General features: G+C 41.9%; 1 protein-coding gene across 5 annotated transcripts; it reads right to left on the bottom strand.

Annotated features, from left to right (window-relative positions):
• Positions 1–55: 55 nt before the first annotated feature.
• Positions 56–6,682, bottom strand: LOC140981533 (CDP-diacylglycerol--serine O-phosphatidyltransferase 1-like). Of its 5 annotated transcripts, none has more exons than XM_073447964.1 (14): positions 6,575–6,682; positions 5,691–5,737; positions 5,309–5,495; positions 4,970–5,035; positions 4,714–4,773; positions 3,669–3,777; positions 3,157–3,211; positions 2,938–3,017; positions 2,714–2,830; positions 2,519–2,603; positions 1,207–1,298; positions 651–904; positions 450–538; positions 56–326 (listed from the first exon to the last, which is right to left on the bottom strand). In XM_073447964.1, exons 3-14 carry the CDS (start codon positions 5,470–5,472, stop codon positions 199–201), a joined length of 1,299 nt encoding a protein of 432 aa, XP_073304065.1. In that variant the 5' UTR covers positions 5,473–5,495; positions 5,691–5,737; positions 6,575–6,682; the 3' UTR covers positions 56–198. The 5 variants fall into 5 exon arrangements, with proteins under 5 accessions (XP_073304065.1, XP_073304064.1, XP_073304066.1 ...); XM_073447963.1 differs by having other exon boundaries at positions 6,579–6,682; XM_073447965.1 differs by having other exon boundaries at positions 6,571–6,676.
• Positions 6,683–18,085: the final 11,403 nt, after the last annotated feature.

The following is an 18,085-nucleotide window of genomic DNA, read 5'->3' as shown; positions in this document are numbered from 1 at the left end:
ATAAAAAAAAAAAAAAAAAAAAAAAAGAGGACACTTTTGGGGAGGTGTGCTAATGTAAAAAAGAATTGATTTCACTACATAAAAAAATGGTGAGGTCTAACCCAAAAAGAGAGCTTTACAATCAATAACGTAATATTTGTTTATACACAAAGGTTAATTTACTCTAAAAAAACCAAGAAATTTCCGCAAAAATGGAACTCATCGTCTCTTTCTCCTCATAAATCGATGCAGTTTCCATGACCACACACCTAATGATACCACGAGTCCAACTCCGATAGACGTCCAGAATATGAATAACCACATGGGCATTGGATTTGGGAATTGTCCTTCAAGACGTGTGCACATAAGTTAAAATCTTTGTGTAGTGATAGTTAACAAAATATTCTTGTGATATATCAAAATTTTAAGATCACTTATTTTAAAAGAAAGAACATGAAAAAAAAACTCACTATGTCCAAACTTGATGCAGATCAGAAGTTCAACAATGCAGATTGCAAGTGACAGCCAACAAAAGGCTCCCACTTTTTTCATCGGTTTCCTGGGAAAAAAGAGAATTTATTGAGTGGAAGTTGAAAAATCAAATGAATATCAAATTTTAAAATTTCAATACATCTTTCTCAGTCAAAGGGTGAGATATAGTAGGGAAATACCTGTCTTGAAGATATGAATTGTACTCACGAATAGCTGGTATTGCAATAAGCCACCACAAAACCAAGCGGTATACAATGAGGGGATTTCGTGGCGGAATCCAAAGACAAAACTTGAGAAAGAATGTGTTGAGTTCAACAGTCAAGAAACCAACACATAAGCTAAGAACTTGAACGAATCGCAGTGGACCGAGAAGAGGGTGCCATTCATCTTTATCCCATCGGGCTGGTGTAAATTGACCCAATGTTCTTTTGACCTGAAAATTGGGAGGAAAAAAGAAGAGACGAGTGAAAGTAAATATATGTCATTCATTCCAAATGCAGAAGTCAAATTGCTTCATTTCCTTCAATTAGAACTGACAAATTCAATTAATTTTTAAAAAATCGTCAAACACCGATATTCTCATGTGACGACAAATGTTTCCATGGATGCGAAGACCCAATCGTTTGAACTAATAACTACATCTGTGGTAACTTTAATTTCAATCAAGCATACAGCACTACATCGAAGAAGATGAAACAATTTTTTCATGAGAAAGTGTAAGTAGATCCAAAGTACTTTGCCCATGATGTTTGGCTGGCGGCTTATACCAACCCACTCGTAGGTTTTACCATCAAAGTACCGAACAGTACGCATACCAGCCCAAATACCTGTATAGCAAAGTAGAAACATGTTATACACGATCCTACCCAATAAAAAAAGTACGTTCAGCAAACAAAAATCAATCTGCAATGAGAGAAAAGGACAGAAGGGCTTTAGGAAAATGCTGGAGAAGTTGGGAAAAGTTCTGAAGTTTGGATGAATCTTCCAAGAAAAACAATGACACCTGACTTATAACTCTATAACGTCTGTATATTTGATCCTAAAATTTTCTTTTTGCACCAGTACTCTCTCATTGTGATAGTCATAGGTTGATCTTTTTGCCCAATCACTTTGACGATTCCTTGTACCACATCTTATACTTTCTAGGATTTGACACATGAAAGTAGTAAAAACATGTTAGCACTATTACAAGTTTCTTATTGAAACTAAATAACTTAAGAATTGCACCATCATGTGCACTGGTGGTAAATTGGAGACAGAAGTCAAAAGGTGATAAAAATTGCAAGATGTGGGGAGGATGGTAAAGTAATTATTACATCGATGGAACTTCATTTATTTGTAGAGGAAAGAATGGAGTTAAATGTCAAATTTAGCTGCGAAACTTAACAAAAGTTTTCTCCATCTTCCTTGTTTTCATCTATAAAAATTGGGCATACATTTATGAACGAAACATCAAGTATCATCTTTTAACCACCGTATCGAGTTAATTAGGCATTGAGACTAATTTAAATATAGTGATAATTCAAGACAACCACCAACTTTACTTAATTGCTTCTCTCCATGCATAAATTTTTCGTTTTTCCTCGAGGGAGTTGTGACTATGCCCCTTTTCCTACTCAGAAAAATGCCAAGGCACTAAGTGTCGATCTGAAGCTAATGCGACAACTATTCCAGGCAGAGGAATAAATTTTAGCCTTGGCAACAAGGTGAATGTTGAGTTTATTGCAATTAGAAAATGATAGTTATATGAAAGATGGATAAACTGCAACATGTTTGTCGTCTAATAACAATGACAAACTTTACACGGTCACATAGTTACCGATGGCAAAGGGATGGCGATCTCTCGAACATCCAAACTTTCAATCACACGGCAACTTAAATAATAAAAAGAAAACAGGAAAAATGACACTAGTTTGCTCAGCATATAATTGCTGTCAAACGTAATGGGCTCGAGGTTATGATTAAACAAGCCAAGGATTCATGCATTGCCAAGTAAACTCTTTGCAGACATGCACCATAACCAGAAAGACAGCCAAGAACTTCATACCAAACCAATTGCAGATTAATACGTCAAGAATAATGCTGTCCCACCAGCACTCATTGAAATTTGGTAGCATGTGACGAAAAGTAAGCTGGAAAAAGAGAATATTAAAATCAGCTTAATGAAGAAATGCATCTAGTTTTGCATTTGCTAGAAACAAAGGAGAGAAGAAAAAGTAGCATGCCAATAATAAAATATGACCTCCATGAACTCAAATCCAATTGAAAGTAACCATAGAAGAGGCTGATTACGGATCATTATGGCTTTCCCCCACCATCCAAGAACATGAGCCAGAACAAACTCATCAAACAGTGTGTCCTAGAAACAAGTAACAATATGTAGGTCTTTAGCTGCCGGACATTTATTTACAACAACAAACAAAAAAATACCATCTAAAGGTTTGAGTAAATACGGAGATAACATACATAAACATTCTTAAACCTGCTTGTTGGATTTTCCGGTAAATAAATACGGCAATCAGCACCGTAAGATCTTTCTGGAAGTTCTACATCACAGAAAGTGCATATAAAATAAACAATTATTAACAATCAAGTGCAACCAGACTAATAATGATGACTGGCATGCAATGCCACCATCACAACAGAAAGTAGACATCCGTTGGTAAAAGGAGAACAATCCCTTACCAACACCAAGATCGGGATGTAGGTACTTCATAAATTGTCGAGCATCGTCATGCTTCTGGTAACAAGAAACATAACAGGTGTCTGAATATACTTCATACAACTCTGAAACATTAGCATATGCACATAGAGCACAATGCCATCAAGACATAAATCATAATTTATACAGAACCCAGAATCAGTATGCACAATATACTACCATGTTCTGGAAACATGACAAAGCAGATGATAGTGTTTTAATCCAACTCTACCTTGAAATGTATATTCAGGTCAATTTGAGCATCGGTATAAAACATGAAAAATGACCACAACTAACAGAAAACCAGAAGTCATTTGGCTTGCAACTGGCCAAACTCAACATGCTCAATATCAATATACTTTCAGAATAAACTTCAATAGCACTAGAGTCCCAAATAAAATCCTTAACATTGAAAAGCACTCAACTCCGCAAGTGAAATAATTTACAAAGGCTAAAAGGTAAAGTTGAGACTGCCGGCTAAACTCTAAAGACTAACCTGGAAAAGCAAAAATGTCAATGCAACGAGGTAAATGACAGCCATTCCATGAACGAGCCGCCAAATTGCAGGATGGGGACGAATAAGTACCCTGCAGCAAAGATATGACCTGACTTAGCAAATAGACTAAAGTTAGTCTTTACTAGATAAATGAACAGGTAAACAATGATTCTGCTTGTCAAAAGAAAAAAGGAGCATCTGTGCCTGCATCTCATGATGGTGTTCCATGGATTATTTCATATCATTTAACTGTCACTTTGGTGTGTTATAAAGACTTACGACAAGCCAATTCACTTCTGGTAAACCACTTTATGTATGTTAGCCCCCTCTAATTTAAATTGACTTCTAACCTCATTCAAAATAATTTCAATTTAAAAAATATATACATAAATACATATATAAAGGATTTTGAAAATGGATTCAAAGAGTTGGAATGCCTTGCAGTAAATAAATCAGTGGAGTGGAGACCATCCATGGGTCCTCAAATTGTGATACTGAAAATATTAATAGTGTGCATGTTCTAAAGTTCCACCTTTAATGATGACAGATATATTTTTATAGAAGAGGAACACATAAGTGCAAATTTTGTTTCAATTTTATAGCTAGTCTACAGTAAAGCATAAAAGCATTTCCCCAGTCACTCACTCACATTAGGAACCTTGCCACTGAATGAATCTATTGAACCTAATCCGTCTGCGTGATGGCCCATGGAAGCAATCCTCACTCAACCTTAAAATTGATGAGAAAAAAAACTGACGCAACGCAAAGATATTCCCGCCTAAGGCCAAAACTAGTGCTTTTATATCTCAAGTCCACCTTTAATCAGTCGATAATTCTCAAAGACCATCAATAAGGAGATATGTCCATATTCGGATGAGAAAGTGAAGAAAAAATAATTACGTATCCTTTCAATTGCATGACAAGTATGCAAACATATGCAGCAAATTATAACAAACGCATACGCATCCAAATATTTTAATACCAGGCTTCAAGGTCAAACAGATATAAGATAGGGATAGACATAGAAGGTTTGATATGAACTTACGTCGAAGGAGCTTGTAACAAACAATAAGCAAGGAACACTGCAACCATTGCCCATAAGCCCCTACAAAAGATATTAGTTAACAGTTACGACATCTTAAATCACAAATCACAAAAATAACAAAGAACAGAGGCAACGAAAAAAGAAAAACTAATTAATGTACATATTTATACACAAACATACACACTCTGTGTGTGTGTGTGTGTGTGTGTAGAAGCATATTAATAGATACAAAATTAGAAAAAGGCTACTAGAAAACCTTTTCACGGAGGTAACAAGATCTCTTTCTACACTGTTTTCAGGATCGAGCGCTCCACTAGCCCACCTGCAAACATAATTAAAATCAAGAAAATAAAATGGTGGTGGTATTTTTTACAGTTATCTTCAAATTTTTGAAGACGCTTTCGATTTTGTATATAGATTTTTATCAAGATATATGAAGATGAGTGGAAATATAGAAACAGGTCCAGTCAATCAACTTAGATTGTCATAAATATAATATAAAGCTTTTAATCAATCCAGACCCATCCATCAGTTTCTCAGGCCAACACTAAGGAGTTACAAAAACAAATACACTACCTAAAGACCATATACTTACACAAGAAAGCATGCACCAATTAGTAACAATGTGATGGTCCGAGGCTTGTATGCCCAAGCAGTCCATGGATCAAGTTCATCATCAATGCTTGATGTACTCGTATCGCCGTTTTGATAACCAACAAGATCTCTCCGTCTAGCTCTCCGATGACCATTAGGTTCCATATGATAGAATATTAAACCTCGTCCTTCACAAAGAAAAAGGGAAAAAAATATAAGTAAAGAGGTGCCAGAACAAGAGAAATGATGCTAACATATCAAATAGAAAAGGGAAATATTAGAATAACATTTGCAAACCCTGTTTGGCATCCTATCATCAGAAAATCCACATTAACAAAAAGACTCTAAAAGTCTAACCAACTTATAGCTTAAATTATCTATACCTTCAGAAAATTTGAACTCGAATGCTGACACAAGGCAAAGTAAGTCCCTGTAAATTCAGAGAGTAACGATTAGACACTAAGTAGAGGAAAACTAAATGGTTTCGGCAAAATCCATGACCAAACGACGTAAAAACCAATTAAATGAGATTAAGAATTCTAAGCTCCAAACAGTTGCAATCAATGAATCAATCATTGATGATAATGATAATGATAACTATGAGACCCAACATTCAAGAAATTCCAAAATGCAACTCAAAACTCTTCCAAGCCCAACAAATTAGTAAAGACTAAAGATTCGATATAAAATTTGTGCTAGTTAACACTCATTAGCCCCCGTATTCAATAACAGTAAAAAAGAGTCAATAAATAGTACCGGCTGTAAACTAACTGACTTTTCACCTCGAAGGAAAAAAAAAGATACCGAGGTCACCATCAACACCTAAATTGAACAAAACCAGAAAGGATTGGGACAAGTCTTTCACTGCATGCAACAAAAAGCTGGAAAAACACCCCAAAAAATTCAAAAGAAGCACTGTTCCCAGAATCCAAATGTCTTCTACTTTCCCGATCGGAAAAAAGGTTCGAATTCAGAATCAGAAAAACATGAAAAAATAACGACCAATGCATGCGAAAAATCATGTACCAAAAGAATTAACAGAGGAAAAAGAACGAGTAAGACACCTTTCCCGGCATATATTCGAGGAAAAACACAGAGAGAGAAACACAGAGCTAACAATAAACACACGTATCAATAAAAACGGAAAACATTTTCTTTCCAATGCTAATGATAAAGAAATGATCATCACAAATAAATGATTTAATGGGAGAATATACACACCCAAAAAAATGCCGAACTGCAGCAGGACATATAATTTCTTGCTCACTCACGTAGGCAAAACAGCAGACACTAGCAATCCCCCCCAACCACCCGATTGGATGGCGAAACAATCTCAGCCTTCGGATCAAGAATCCAAGACAGAAGGAGAGATGGTACTGACGTGACTTCATTGAAATGGATGAGCCGGGTAAAGAGCTACAACGGGTCAAATCAATAATTTATAGTTTTTAAGGAATTTTGAGTGAAGATAATGTATTCAATAGCACCTGCAAACAATGAAAGGAACTTGTGAATGGGCGCCGGAGGGGTGTCCGGCGTGGCTACTCCGATGCTTAAGGCAGCAGGTTGAAGATTAGCACAAGCAATATTTGGTAGAAAATATGTATAATGCTTAAGAGTTCAAAGGTTTCAGAATCTGTAAATGACATTAATATCTGCTATTTATAGTAGAAGATGAGGTAGGTACCTCGATTCCAGTGCTACCTACTAAGTATGGCAAGTCGGATGCCCATACCCTATCTTCTGATGACTTCTAGGACACTCCAAGCCCAAGTTGTTCTGACAGATTAGACGTCATGTATCAATCATACTCGAATGTGGTTCAATTCTCGAGGTGGCCCGGCAATTGGTTACCCGGGTACTTGTATGAGAGCCCGGGCTGTTCGGAGAATACTTGGGAAATATGTAGTGCTCGGGCTCTTGATGGTGTCCGGGTCATCAGCAACCCGGATCCTTATGGAGTATCACCACCCATCCCTAAAATAGTCGGACTAGAGTTTGACTCGCTGTCCCGATCAGTCCAAGATAATTAACAATGTACAACATCGGAGCCTTCAAATATCCCAGAGATGAGATGAAATGCTGAGACCTCCTATTCCCCGGACTCATAATAACTTATTGTCTAACATTCTTGGGTCCTATCGTTATTACCACGATGACACGTGTCATAGCATGAATTCCCGCCTAAAGGACGTTTCGCATTCCGAGAAGTGGATAAATCTGATGCCTAGATAACCGTACACGTCTTTTCACCTCTTGGCACTATTTCCAAAAACGCATCCTAGACGTTCGTGCATTTATAGATCAACGGCTGTGATTAGATCCTTCCTCCTATACACAGCCACTCACCCACTTTTCAATCATATTAACAAATTGTCATCCAAGAAACACAATGGCTGGTGCAAATAGTTCGAAAACTCCGAGTATGACCGAAGCCTTCAAGGATTCTACTCTAGAGATTCGAAAATCTACTATGGAAGATGAAGTGTTTCACGAGATTCTTGACTACTGGGAAGAGCTTCAGGGGCTGAAGCTTCTTTATGACTCTGGAGAAGCTATCACTCCTAGCCTGGTAGCTAAACTGAGGAGAGTGCGAGAGCACTTGCATGTAGCTGAGTGGGTAGACATCTTTACAGATGGTCGTATCTATCAATTAATTCTTTGGAAAGAAATAAAGATCCTTAAGCGCATTGCCGATTCAGACAGCTTCCTGAAGACTTCCACCGGGCCTTTAGCTGCTTGGTTGAAAATATGGATAATTGCTGTAGAAGAAGAATATCATGATGTAGTACGTGTTAATGTCTACGGTTGAATAAAATATTAATTCTAGCTTGTTTTTGTCGTTACTTTGCTGTAATCCTTTAAGTTTATCAGTTGATACATATATATCGCGAGTTGAACAAGATTAATTGATAAATTATAATGCCAAGCCTTAACATCTCCTGGGCTTTCCTTGAAATGCCGGGGCCTCATGCCTCCCGGGTTCTGAATACAGTGCTTTATCGGTTATTCTTCTCGGGTATTCTAAGAGACGTCATTATGACACACGCTTCGCATTCATGTCATTCCATGTTCCAAGAATCTGGTAATTCCGATACATTGATATCTGTAGCTCCGTCTTTCTTCATAAATAAAAAACGTTTAGACTAGCTCACGGCTTTCCACCTTCTTTAGCATTAAATACCACATGTCTATAAATAAGAAGATGAAAGTGAAATAAGAACAATAATCCAATATGCCGAGTTCGAGCGAGTCCACCGTTTGTAGCAGCATACATGTCCAGGCGCCTTCCCCGATATGTCCTCATCCGGAGGAACTGAAGAGGACCATTGAGGAATATGTTCTGGTGAAGGTCATGTCCACCTTCTTTAAGATTCAAGACCTTCTGTATGCACACCAGAATGGCTTGGCTTTTACTCGACCGCAAAGAGCAGTGGCGAGGAAATACAAGCGGGAATTTCACGTAAATTATGTTGCAGAGCTGGCCACTGATCAAGTTCTGCTGCAGGCGATGCTATGGAAGGAATGACATCAGCTAAACAAGATTGCTACTACCGGGTCTTTCGCCAACCTCCGAATCCCCGAATTGACTAATTGGATATCGGAGTGGCAAGATTCTGTAGGCTCTAGAATGGCAGCTGTAATATGGCGTCGATTCCATTAATAATATTTTAACTTGCGTACTTTGTTTCTTCACTTTTCTGCAACTAAATTAATATGAACTAAGCCATATATAACTTGATAAATAAAAATAATGTGTCAGGATCTAATGTGTCCTGATCTCTAATATAACGTGCCGGGTTTTAAATAAAGTACCGGGGCCTCAAATCTCCCGGGCTGATAATAAGATTCCGGGGCTTGATATCATCCGGTCTTGTAGTATAATATGCCGGGGCTTCGTATCTCCCGGGATGATAATAAGATGCCGGGGCTTGATACCATCCGATCTTGTAGTATTTTGTCGTTTAGCTTTTCCGGGCCATGAATGCGATGTTATAATGACGCGTGCCCTTCCATTCCAACGGTCAGGAACGTTTCGCATTCCGAGGAGCCGATAAGCCTGACACACTCATGATTTATTCGTCCTTTCGCCTACTGGCACAATTTTCGAGGCGCATCCTGATCGTCCACGTGTGCTTGGATCAACGGCCTAGATTTGTTCCCACCGCCTATATATATTAGGCCTCTTGTTTTCGAAAAAACACTTTCAAATTTGAAACTTCGGCGAAGCCCTTGCGAATTTTCTTCCTGAAGCTCCTCCGCGCAAAATCACTTAGCTCCAACGATCCTCGACCATCCTCCTCCCAAAAACTCGTAAGTTTCTCCTTCATACTATGTCAAATTCAACTTCTTCAACCTCTGGAGCGAATGCGCGAGGCTCTCCCAGTGACGAGTCCACCGCGATGCGCTCTGATTCCCCTCCGTCTCCTCCTCTCCGCTCTATCACCCAACCTTCTAAAAAACAAAAAACCCTTCTAACCAAACCTTCCTCTTCAAAACCCTCCTCCTCGGGCACTTCCCGAGCTCCAAGAAAGGACAAGGTTAAGGGAAAAGCTCGGGTTCCTGACCGCCCTTCTTCTGAGGCCCCGGGAGTTCCTTGGTTCTCCTCAATGAGCAGCACTTTGCGCTCGGGGGCGGACGAAGAACTCCGTACCCTAGTAGTTATTCCCTCTTCCTTTCCTATTATTATACCCGGACCCTCTGATCGGGCAGATAGCCCTCCTCCCGGGTATACTACTTTCTTCCGGGACCAAATCAAGAATGGTCTTCGCTTCCCCATCTCTTCTTTTTACATCGAGGTCGCTAAATTCTTTGGGGTGCCTGTCAATCAATTTCATCCCAACTCTTTTCGGATTATGGCCGCGGTCTTTGTCCTTTTTCGTATGTATAACCTTGTTATTAACCCCCTTATTCTTCATTACTATTTTACCTGTAGGCTAGGTGATAATGCCTTTTCTCTTTCCGCCCGGTTCCTTGATGACATTCCTTCTTCCCAGAAAGGATGGAAAGGAAGATATTTTTTTATACAACTCCCATCCTCTCTTTTCTGTTTAACAGGGTTTCTTCCCTTCCTTTCTCCCCAGCCTGCCCTTCCCCGAGCTTACAAATTCGAGGAATTTTACATCCGAAGCCAAGACTTGGTGGAGGGTCAAAAATTCTCTTCCTCCTCCCTTATTTCCCAGGAGCACTTGATTACCTATGGGTTGAGCGTCCGGGCTGAAGACCCAATAGATCGGGCAATTGACGAGGTGGCTGGCTCGGACCCTCAACCCAGTAAATTTCTAATTCATGTCTTCTTAGTTTGTTATTCATCTGTACTTTATAATCTCTACTAATCATCTCTCTTATTGCGCAGATTCCTCCAAAATGCAAGAGGCTTTTTTCCAGAAGTGGGAAGAGGAAAGGGTTGCCAAGGAGAAGAAATTGGCAGCCCGGAAGGCTGCCCGTGAGAATAAACAAGCTGAGGCGGAAGCAGCCCGGCAAGCTGAGCTGAGCCGGGTGGAAGCCCAGCAAGAAGAGATGACCCGGGATTTATCCTGGGAAGACCCCGAAGACCACATTCCCCTCGTCCGGAGGAAGCGAAAAGCTGTCACAAGCCCGGAGCAGATTCTGGGTGAATCTAACCGGGAAGGAGGGCAGAGCTCGTCAACCACTCCTCCCCAGCGTCAACCCACAGAAGAGCCTCCCCAAGAGCCTCTTCTGATCGATCAACCCACCTGGCCCAATATCTTCCTGGAGGGGGCTTCCTCCAAAGGCATTCGGCGGTTAAAACATATGCTTACTCCTGAAGAAGAGGCCTTTTTGAAGAATCCTGGGCCTGATGCTCGGTTCCTTGAGGGATCCAACCGATTCCTATCTGTAAGTCTTTTCTTTATTCTTTTTTCTTTCATTTCTCCTTTCTTTTACTAACTTGCTTCGTACAGGCTGTCCAAATGATGATCTCGGCCTTCGAGGAAGTGGCGGCGGCGGCTACCAAGAGAGGTCAACAAACCCGGGCTGCTCAAGAAATCCAAGATCAACTGCACGGAGAGCTTGCCCGGGCTAAAAACCTTCACGAAGAGGAGACCGCCATCCTAAAAGCTTCCTTGGAGTCGGCTCACACGGCACTAGACAAGTCTCGGGAGGACCTCAATGAAGTTACCATTCGGGAGGAGAATCTGCGAGGTGCCCTGTCTGTCTCGGAGACGAGAAACCATTCTCTATCCGAGAAGATAGAAGTTCAACAATCCCGGGCAGAGAAGGCCGAGAATGCTTTGTCCCTGGCGGAGCATAATAAGGATAAGTGGCAAGCTTCCTTCCTTCAATCTCCTGAGTTCAAGAAGGCCGTGGTAGATAAGGCTTACCCTCTTTTCAAGACCGGTTTTGACAAGTGCCGGGAACAATTTGAGGGAGCTGGACTCTTACCCCCGGATAAGGAAAATTTTCCTGATTTTGGCCTGGCCATTGCATCCCTTCCCAAGGATGGTGAGGAGGAGAAGGAGGAAAACCAGGAAGACGAGCCAGGATCCGACCACATTGATATAGACTAGGGTTGTATTTTCTTTTTTGTTTATTTCTGTAATTCCTGTCCTCGGATTTTTAATGAACAAATTCTTTCCTTCAATAGTGTCTCGATTAATCTTTCAATATCCAAGTAATACCATTGTTTATATGTAAACATCCAGAAAATATTTCAAGTGTTGATAACTAACCAGAACATCTTAGTAAACAATTGAGATAAGAAAAACACACATTTTCGTAACGAATGAATGTCCCTAGCGTGGATCCTGTCAGGTTAGGAATAATCAGGGCAGATTAACCCTTGAGCCGAGGAACAAGTCCCGGGACTTACTTGTGAATAGTCGAGGTGTGGTTCCCCGAGCCAGGGTGTAGTGCCCTGGGCTTTTAGATCCAAGGTGCGGAGCCTTGGGCCGGGGAACATGTCCCGGGACTTGTGAATGGTCGAGATGTGGTTCCCCGAGCCAGCCCTGGGCTTTTAGATCCAAGGTGCGGAGCCTTGGGCCGGGGAACATGTCCCGGGACTTGTGAATGGTCGAGGTGTGGTTCCCCGAGCCAGGGTGTAGTGCCCTGGGCTTTTTAGATACGACAAATAATATGATACTTCTTGCTGAGAAAAACAGGTCTTTCATTATATCTTCAACCAATCAATTACATCTGTTAAGCATAGTACTGCTTTAAATTAAATACATTCCAAGGCCTTTTGAGAGAGCGTCCGTGCGCGTCTTCTAAATAGAAAGATCATGAGCTTACTTTTCGGATGATTTTATGAGGTCCTTCCCACCGAGTTTCTAATTTCCCAACATCCCCGGCAGGATTAACTTTCTTCATGACTAGATCCCCTCTTTGAAAATCTCGCACTCGGACCTCTTTATTATATGATTTCATGACACGGCCTCGGTATGCTTCCATTCGAATTATTGCTCGATCTCTTTTCTCTTCTACCAAATCCAATTCCATGGCCCGACTTTGATCATTGCTGTCTGGGTAAGATTCTACCCGGGAAGAAGTTTTCCCAATTTCAACAGGAAGAACTGCTTCAGAACCATATACCAAGTTGAAGGGAGTTTCTTGAGTAGGTGCTCGGGGAGTAGTTTTGTACGCCCAGAGAACACTGGGTAATTCTTCCACCCAGTCTTTTCCCTTGCCTTGTAGCCTGGTTTTCAATGCTTGTACACTAATTTTGTTAATAACTTCTGTTTGACCATTAGCTTGAGGGTAGGCAACAGAAGTAAAAGACTGAGTGATTTTCATTTCATGACACCAAGATGTAATTCTTTTGCCCTGAAATTGTCTCCCATTATCTTAGATTAGTCTTCGGGGCACTCAAAACCGGCACACAATGTTCTTCCACAAAAATTTCAATACTTCCTGTTCAGTGATTTTAGCCAATGGCTCGGCTTCTACCCATTTGGAAAACTAATCCACAGCCACCAACAAGAACTTCTTTTGAGCCCGGGCAGTTGGGAGAGGGCCAACAATATCCATGCCTCATTGATCAAAGGGGCAAGATGCCCAGATAGGCTTCATGGGAGTGGCCGGACTGTGCTGGAAGTTTGAGTGATGTTGACATCTCTCACAAGCCTGGACCACTCGAGCAGAATTTTGTTAAGAGTTGGCCACCAGAATCCGCAAAGTATTGTCTTCCGGGCCAAAGCCATTCCTCCGAGATGCTCAGCACAACATCCCTCTTGTATTTCTCGGAGGACATAATCCACTTCTCCTTCAGATAAGCATTTTAGCAAAGGTCCCTGGAATGATCTTCTGTATAAGATTTTATTTAAGAGAACAAACCTGGGAGCTTCTCTCTTGATTTTTTGAGCCCGAGTCCTGTCTTCAGGTAATTCATTTGTTGTAATGAATTTGATCAATGGTGTCATCCAGGAGTCTTCGGGCACTGGTAATATTTCTTCCTCGGTGGACAACATGCAAAATTTCCCAGGTGTTGACTTCTGATAATGAAGCAGCCATTTTTGCTAGAGCGTCTGCCTCTCCATACTCCTCCCGGGGTATTTGTTCGATACTCCAATCCACACAGATTGTTGCCTGGGTTTTTATGAGCTGTAAATATCTGAGCATCCTGTCATCTTTAGCTTCATAAGCACCCTTTATCTGCTGAGTGATTAATTGTGAATCAGAATACAAAATAACACGGGAAGCTCCAATCTCTTGAGCAGCTCGGATTCCAGCAAGGACAGCTTCATTGTTAGTTACCCGAGAATCAATTCTTAAAGCCAATTTAATCTTCTCTCCCGGAGGAGATATTACTACAAAACCTACTCCACACCCTGCAAGGCCAGACGCCCCATCCACAAACACCCTCCATTGTTCATCTTCATCGGGTTGTACCATCTCGGACAAAAAGTCTGATAAGGCTTGTACTTTGATGGGCACCCGGGGTTTGTATACGATATCATACTCTCCTAATTCCACTGCCCATTTGATCATTCGCCCAGATACTTCAGAATGAGTCATGATCCTGCCTAAAGGACTATTAGTCAGGACCATTATTCGATGCGACAGGAAGTAAGGTCTTAGCTTCCGGGCAGTCATGATCAAGGCCAGAGCAATCTTCTCCACTTCACTGTACCGGAGCTCGGGTCCTCTCAGAGCATGGCTAACATAATAAACAGACTTTTGATCGGAGCCTTCTTCTTTTATTAGAACCAAGCTGACAGCATACTCTGTGGTGGATAGATAAACAAATAATTTTTCCCCGGGCTCTGGTTTCACCAACACAAGGAGCTCTGCAAGATGGATCTTCAAGTCCTGAAAGGCCTGTTCACATTTGTCATCCCATCCGAATTGCCGGGCCTTCCTCAATACTTGAAAGAAAGGATAACTCTTGTGTGCTGATCGGGAAATAAATCGAGAGAGGGAAGCAATCCTCCCGGTCAGCTTCTGTACGTCTTTGACAGATCGGGGAGATGGCATGCTCAGCACAGATTTGACTTTTTCCTGATTCACCTCGATCTCTCGATCTGTCACTATGAATCCCAAGAATTTGCCACTCTTTACGTCAAAAATGCACTTGGCCGGGTTAAGCTTGATTCCGTAATGCACGAGAGTGGCAAAAATTTCTTCTAAATTGTCAATAAAGCTGGCAACCTCCCGGGTCTTGCCCAAGATATCATCCACATAGACTTCCACGTTTCGTCCCAGCTGTTTCTCGAAGACTTTGTTCATCAGACGCTGGTAAGTAGCTCCTGCATTCTTTAACCCGAAAGGCATTACAATATAACAAAATGTACCTCCCGAGGTGATGAAGCTGACTTTATCCTGATCACTCTTGGCCAGGGGGATTTGATGATATCCCTGGTATGCGTCCATGAAACTTAACAATTCGAAGCCTGAGGTGGAATCCACCAATTGATCAATACGGGGCAAAGGATAATGATCCTTGGGACACGCCTTATTGAGATCGCGAAAGTCCACACACATGGGCCACTTCCCTGTTGATTTAGGCACTAATACCACATTCGAGAGCCAAGTAGGGAATTGAATTTCCCAAATGTGATCGGCTTTCAAAAGCTCTTTTACTTGTTCATCAATAACTTTGTCCTTTTCAGGACCAAAGTGCCTCTTTTTCTGCTTTATCGGGTGAAATCCCGGGAGAATATTCAGTTGGTGCTCCGATATCAGAGGAGAGATTCCCGTCAACTCCTGTTGTGACCAAGCAAAAACATGAATATTAGCCTTTAAACAGTTAAGTAGACTGACCCGGTGGATATATNAATCCCGGGAGAATATTCAGTTGGTGCTCCGATATCAGAGGAGAGATTCCCGTCAACTCCTGTTGTGACCAAGCAAAAACATGAATATTAGCCTTTAAACAGTTAAGTAGACTGACCCGGTGGATATATTAAGATCTCGGGCCACCCGGATCTGCTGGCCTGGTCCAATCTCTACAACTTCCTGCTCCTTTTCTGCCACGAAATGCACCTCTCCCTTCTCAACTGCTCTTCCACCTACTTCATCAGTTCGGGCCTTCTTCCCTTCCTTCTTAGCTTTGCTCTGATTTACCCGGACAGCTTCTACATAACATTTCTGGGAGGAAGGTTGGTCTCCCCGGACTTCACCCACTTTATTACCAACTAGGAACTTAATCTTTTGGTGATAGGTAGATGCCACGGCTTTTAATTCATTCATAGCTGGCCTCTCCAAAATGATATTGTATGATGAAGGGGAGTCTGCCACAGTAAAAGTAGTCATCACCGTTTTCTTGAGATCCTGGGAGCCCAGGGTTAATGGTAGGACAATTTTCCCTTCCGGGTAGACCACATAGCCAGCAAAGCCAAAGAGGACAGTTTCCACGGCTTCCAAATGGTAACCCTGCAAATCCATCTGCACAAAGGCATCTTTAAAAATTACATTTACAGAGCTGCCCGAGTCAACAAAGACTCTCCAAATGTCATAATTTGCCACCCGGGCTTGGATAACCAGAGCATCATTGTGGGGTAGATTCACCCCCTTTAAATCTTCTGGGCCAAAACTGATTACTGCCTCGCTCCTTCTCATTCCATCTACCTCCATACACTCCCTCCTACTCCTCGATTTCCTCCCCCGATTGGAGTCTCCATCAGTAGAGCCTCCTGATATCATTTTTATCAACCCCGTAGCAGGGGGTGAATTCTTTTTTGTCTCAAGCTCGGGCTCTCTTCTCCTCTCGGGCTCTCCTCTCGGTATACTCCTCATACCTCCTCCTCGAGCGCTGGACCTTGGCTGTGGAGATGTCCATGGCAATCTCGGTCTCTTATTGGCTTGACTTTGTTCCGGGGCGGAAGGGGAGAAATAGTTTCCCTTCAATGTTTTGCAATCCTCGGTGTTGTGATAACACACCTTATGGAGAGTACAAAATCCTCTTTTCTCAGGCCGGGATAATTGATGGTCCGGGGCCAGATCCCTACTGCACTCCTGGACCTCTCTGTCCCGGGCAATCTTAAGAGGCACATGGTGGGAGAAATGTCCTGGATTATTCCTTCTCTGTCCTTTCTCCTCGGGCCTAGCTACCCGGTCTCCTCTTTCTTTCCTTACAGCTTCCCTCTTCTGCTTCTGGGCTTCCTCCATGTTGATGTATTTTTCTGCCCGGGATAATAAGTCCTCGAAATCCCCGGGCACTTTTTTGGTCAACGATTTGAAAAATTCACCCTCCCTCAAGCCTTGTGTGAATGCCGTAGTTTTTGTTTCAGTAGCGCAAGTAGGTACATCCAAAGCCACTCTATTAAATCTTTTGATATAAGCCCTCAAACTTTCATCCAGGCTCTGTTTGACTTCGAAAAGACTAAAATCAGTCTTCTTGTATTTCTTGCTGCTACTGAAGTGGTGTAGGAACACCTTCTGGAAGTCTTTAAATGAATCAATACTCTTAGGAGTCAGTCCTTCGAACCACCTTTGAGCTGAGTCCACCAAGGTAGTAAGGAACACCTTACACTTGATTCGATCTGTATAACAGTGTAACATAGCCATATTCTCAAACCGGGCTAAGTGCTCATCAGGATCCGCATTGCCATCGTAATCTTTGACTTTTGCGGACTTGAAATTCCCGGGAAGAGGTTATTGGACAATGATATCAGTAAATAGGTAACCCTTAGCAGTAGCTCGAGAAATGCTACGACTCACCAACTGCCCTTCCAGAACTTTCATTTTCTGCCTTAATTCAAACAACTCCTCAGCCACGGTAGGTGATTTGGACCCAGCACTAGACTCCTCATCCTCTCCTCTCACTTCCTCCTCCCTCCACTCTTGCTCTTGCTCCTGCTCCTACTCATGCTCATGCTCATTAATTTTCCCCCCTCCCAGTGGTGTAACTTGATGAGAAGTTTCTCTCCTGGCTAGAGCTTTCTCCACCGCTTCGGAGATTATTCTAGCCAACTCCTCCGGGGTCATGGTAATAAGATTGTGTCCTGTGGGAGGAACACCGCCACCTTGCCCCGAAGCACGCGTATTATCCCCATGAGCCCGGGAATTATCTTGGTTAGTTCTTCGAGTATGAGCCATGTCAACGCCTTAATCTCAAACTTCCCACAGACGACGCCAATGATGTGACTTCGTTGAAATGGATAAGCCGGGTAAGGAGCTCCAACGGGTCAAATCAATAATTTATAGTTTTTAGGAAATTTTGAGTGAAGATAATGGCTTCAATAGCACCTGCAAACAATGAAAGAAACTCGTGAATGGGCGCCGGAGGGGTGTCCGGCGTGGCCACTCCGATGCTCAAGTCAGCAGGTTGAAGATGAGCACAAGCAATATTTGGTAGAAAATATGTATAATGCTTAAGAGT

This window comes from Primulina huaijiensis, chromosome 7 (genome assembly GCF_012295235.1).
Source record: "Primulina huaijiensis isolate GDHJ02 chromosome 7, ASM1229523v2, whole genome shotgun sequence".
Taxonomy (NCBI): domain Eukaryota; kingdom Viridiplantae; phylum Streptophyta; class Magnoliopsida; order Lamiales; family Gesneriaceae; genus Primulina; species Primulina huaijiensis.
The sequence above is the reverse complement of the archived record's forward strand: the minus strand, read 5'-3'. Positions and strand labels throughout refer to the sequence as shown.

What these genes read in the sequence shown, in the direction of transcription:
- LOC140981533 (XM_073447961.1), bottom strand. An exon ending in CTTGTTACCTCCGTGAAAAG is followed by an intron (nt 4,774 to 4,969) that starts GTTTTCTAGTAG and finishes TATCTTTTGTAG; the next exon opens with GGGCTTATGGGCAATGGTTG. An exon ending in TGACATTTTTGCTTTTCCAG is followed by an intron (nt 3,212 to 3,668) that starts GTTAGTCTTTAG and finishes TCTTGTTACCAG; the next exon opens with AAGCATGACGATGCTCGACA.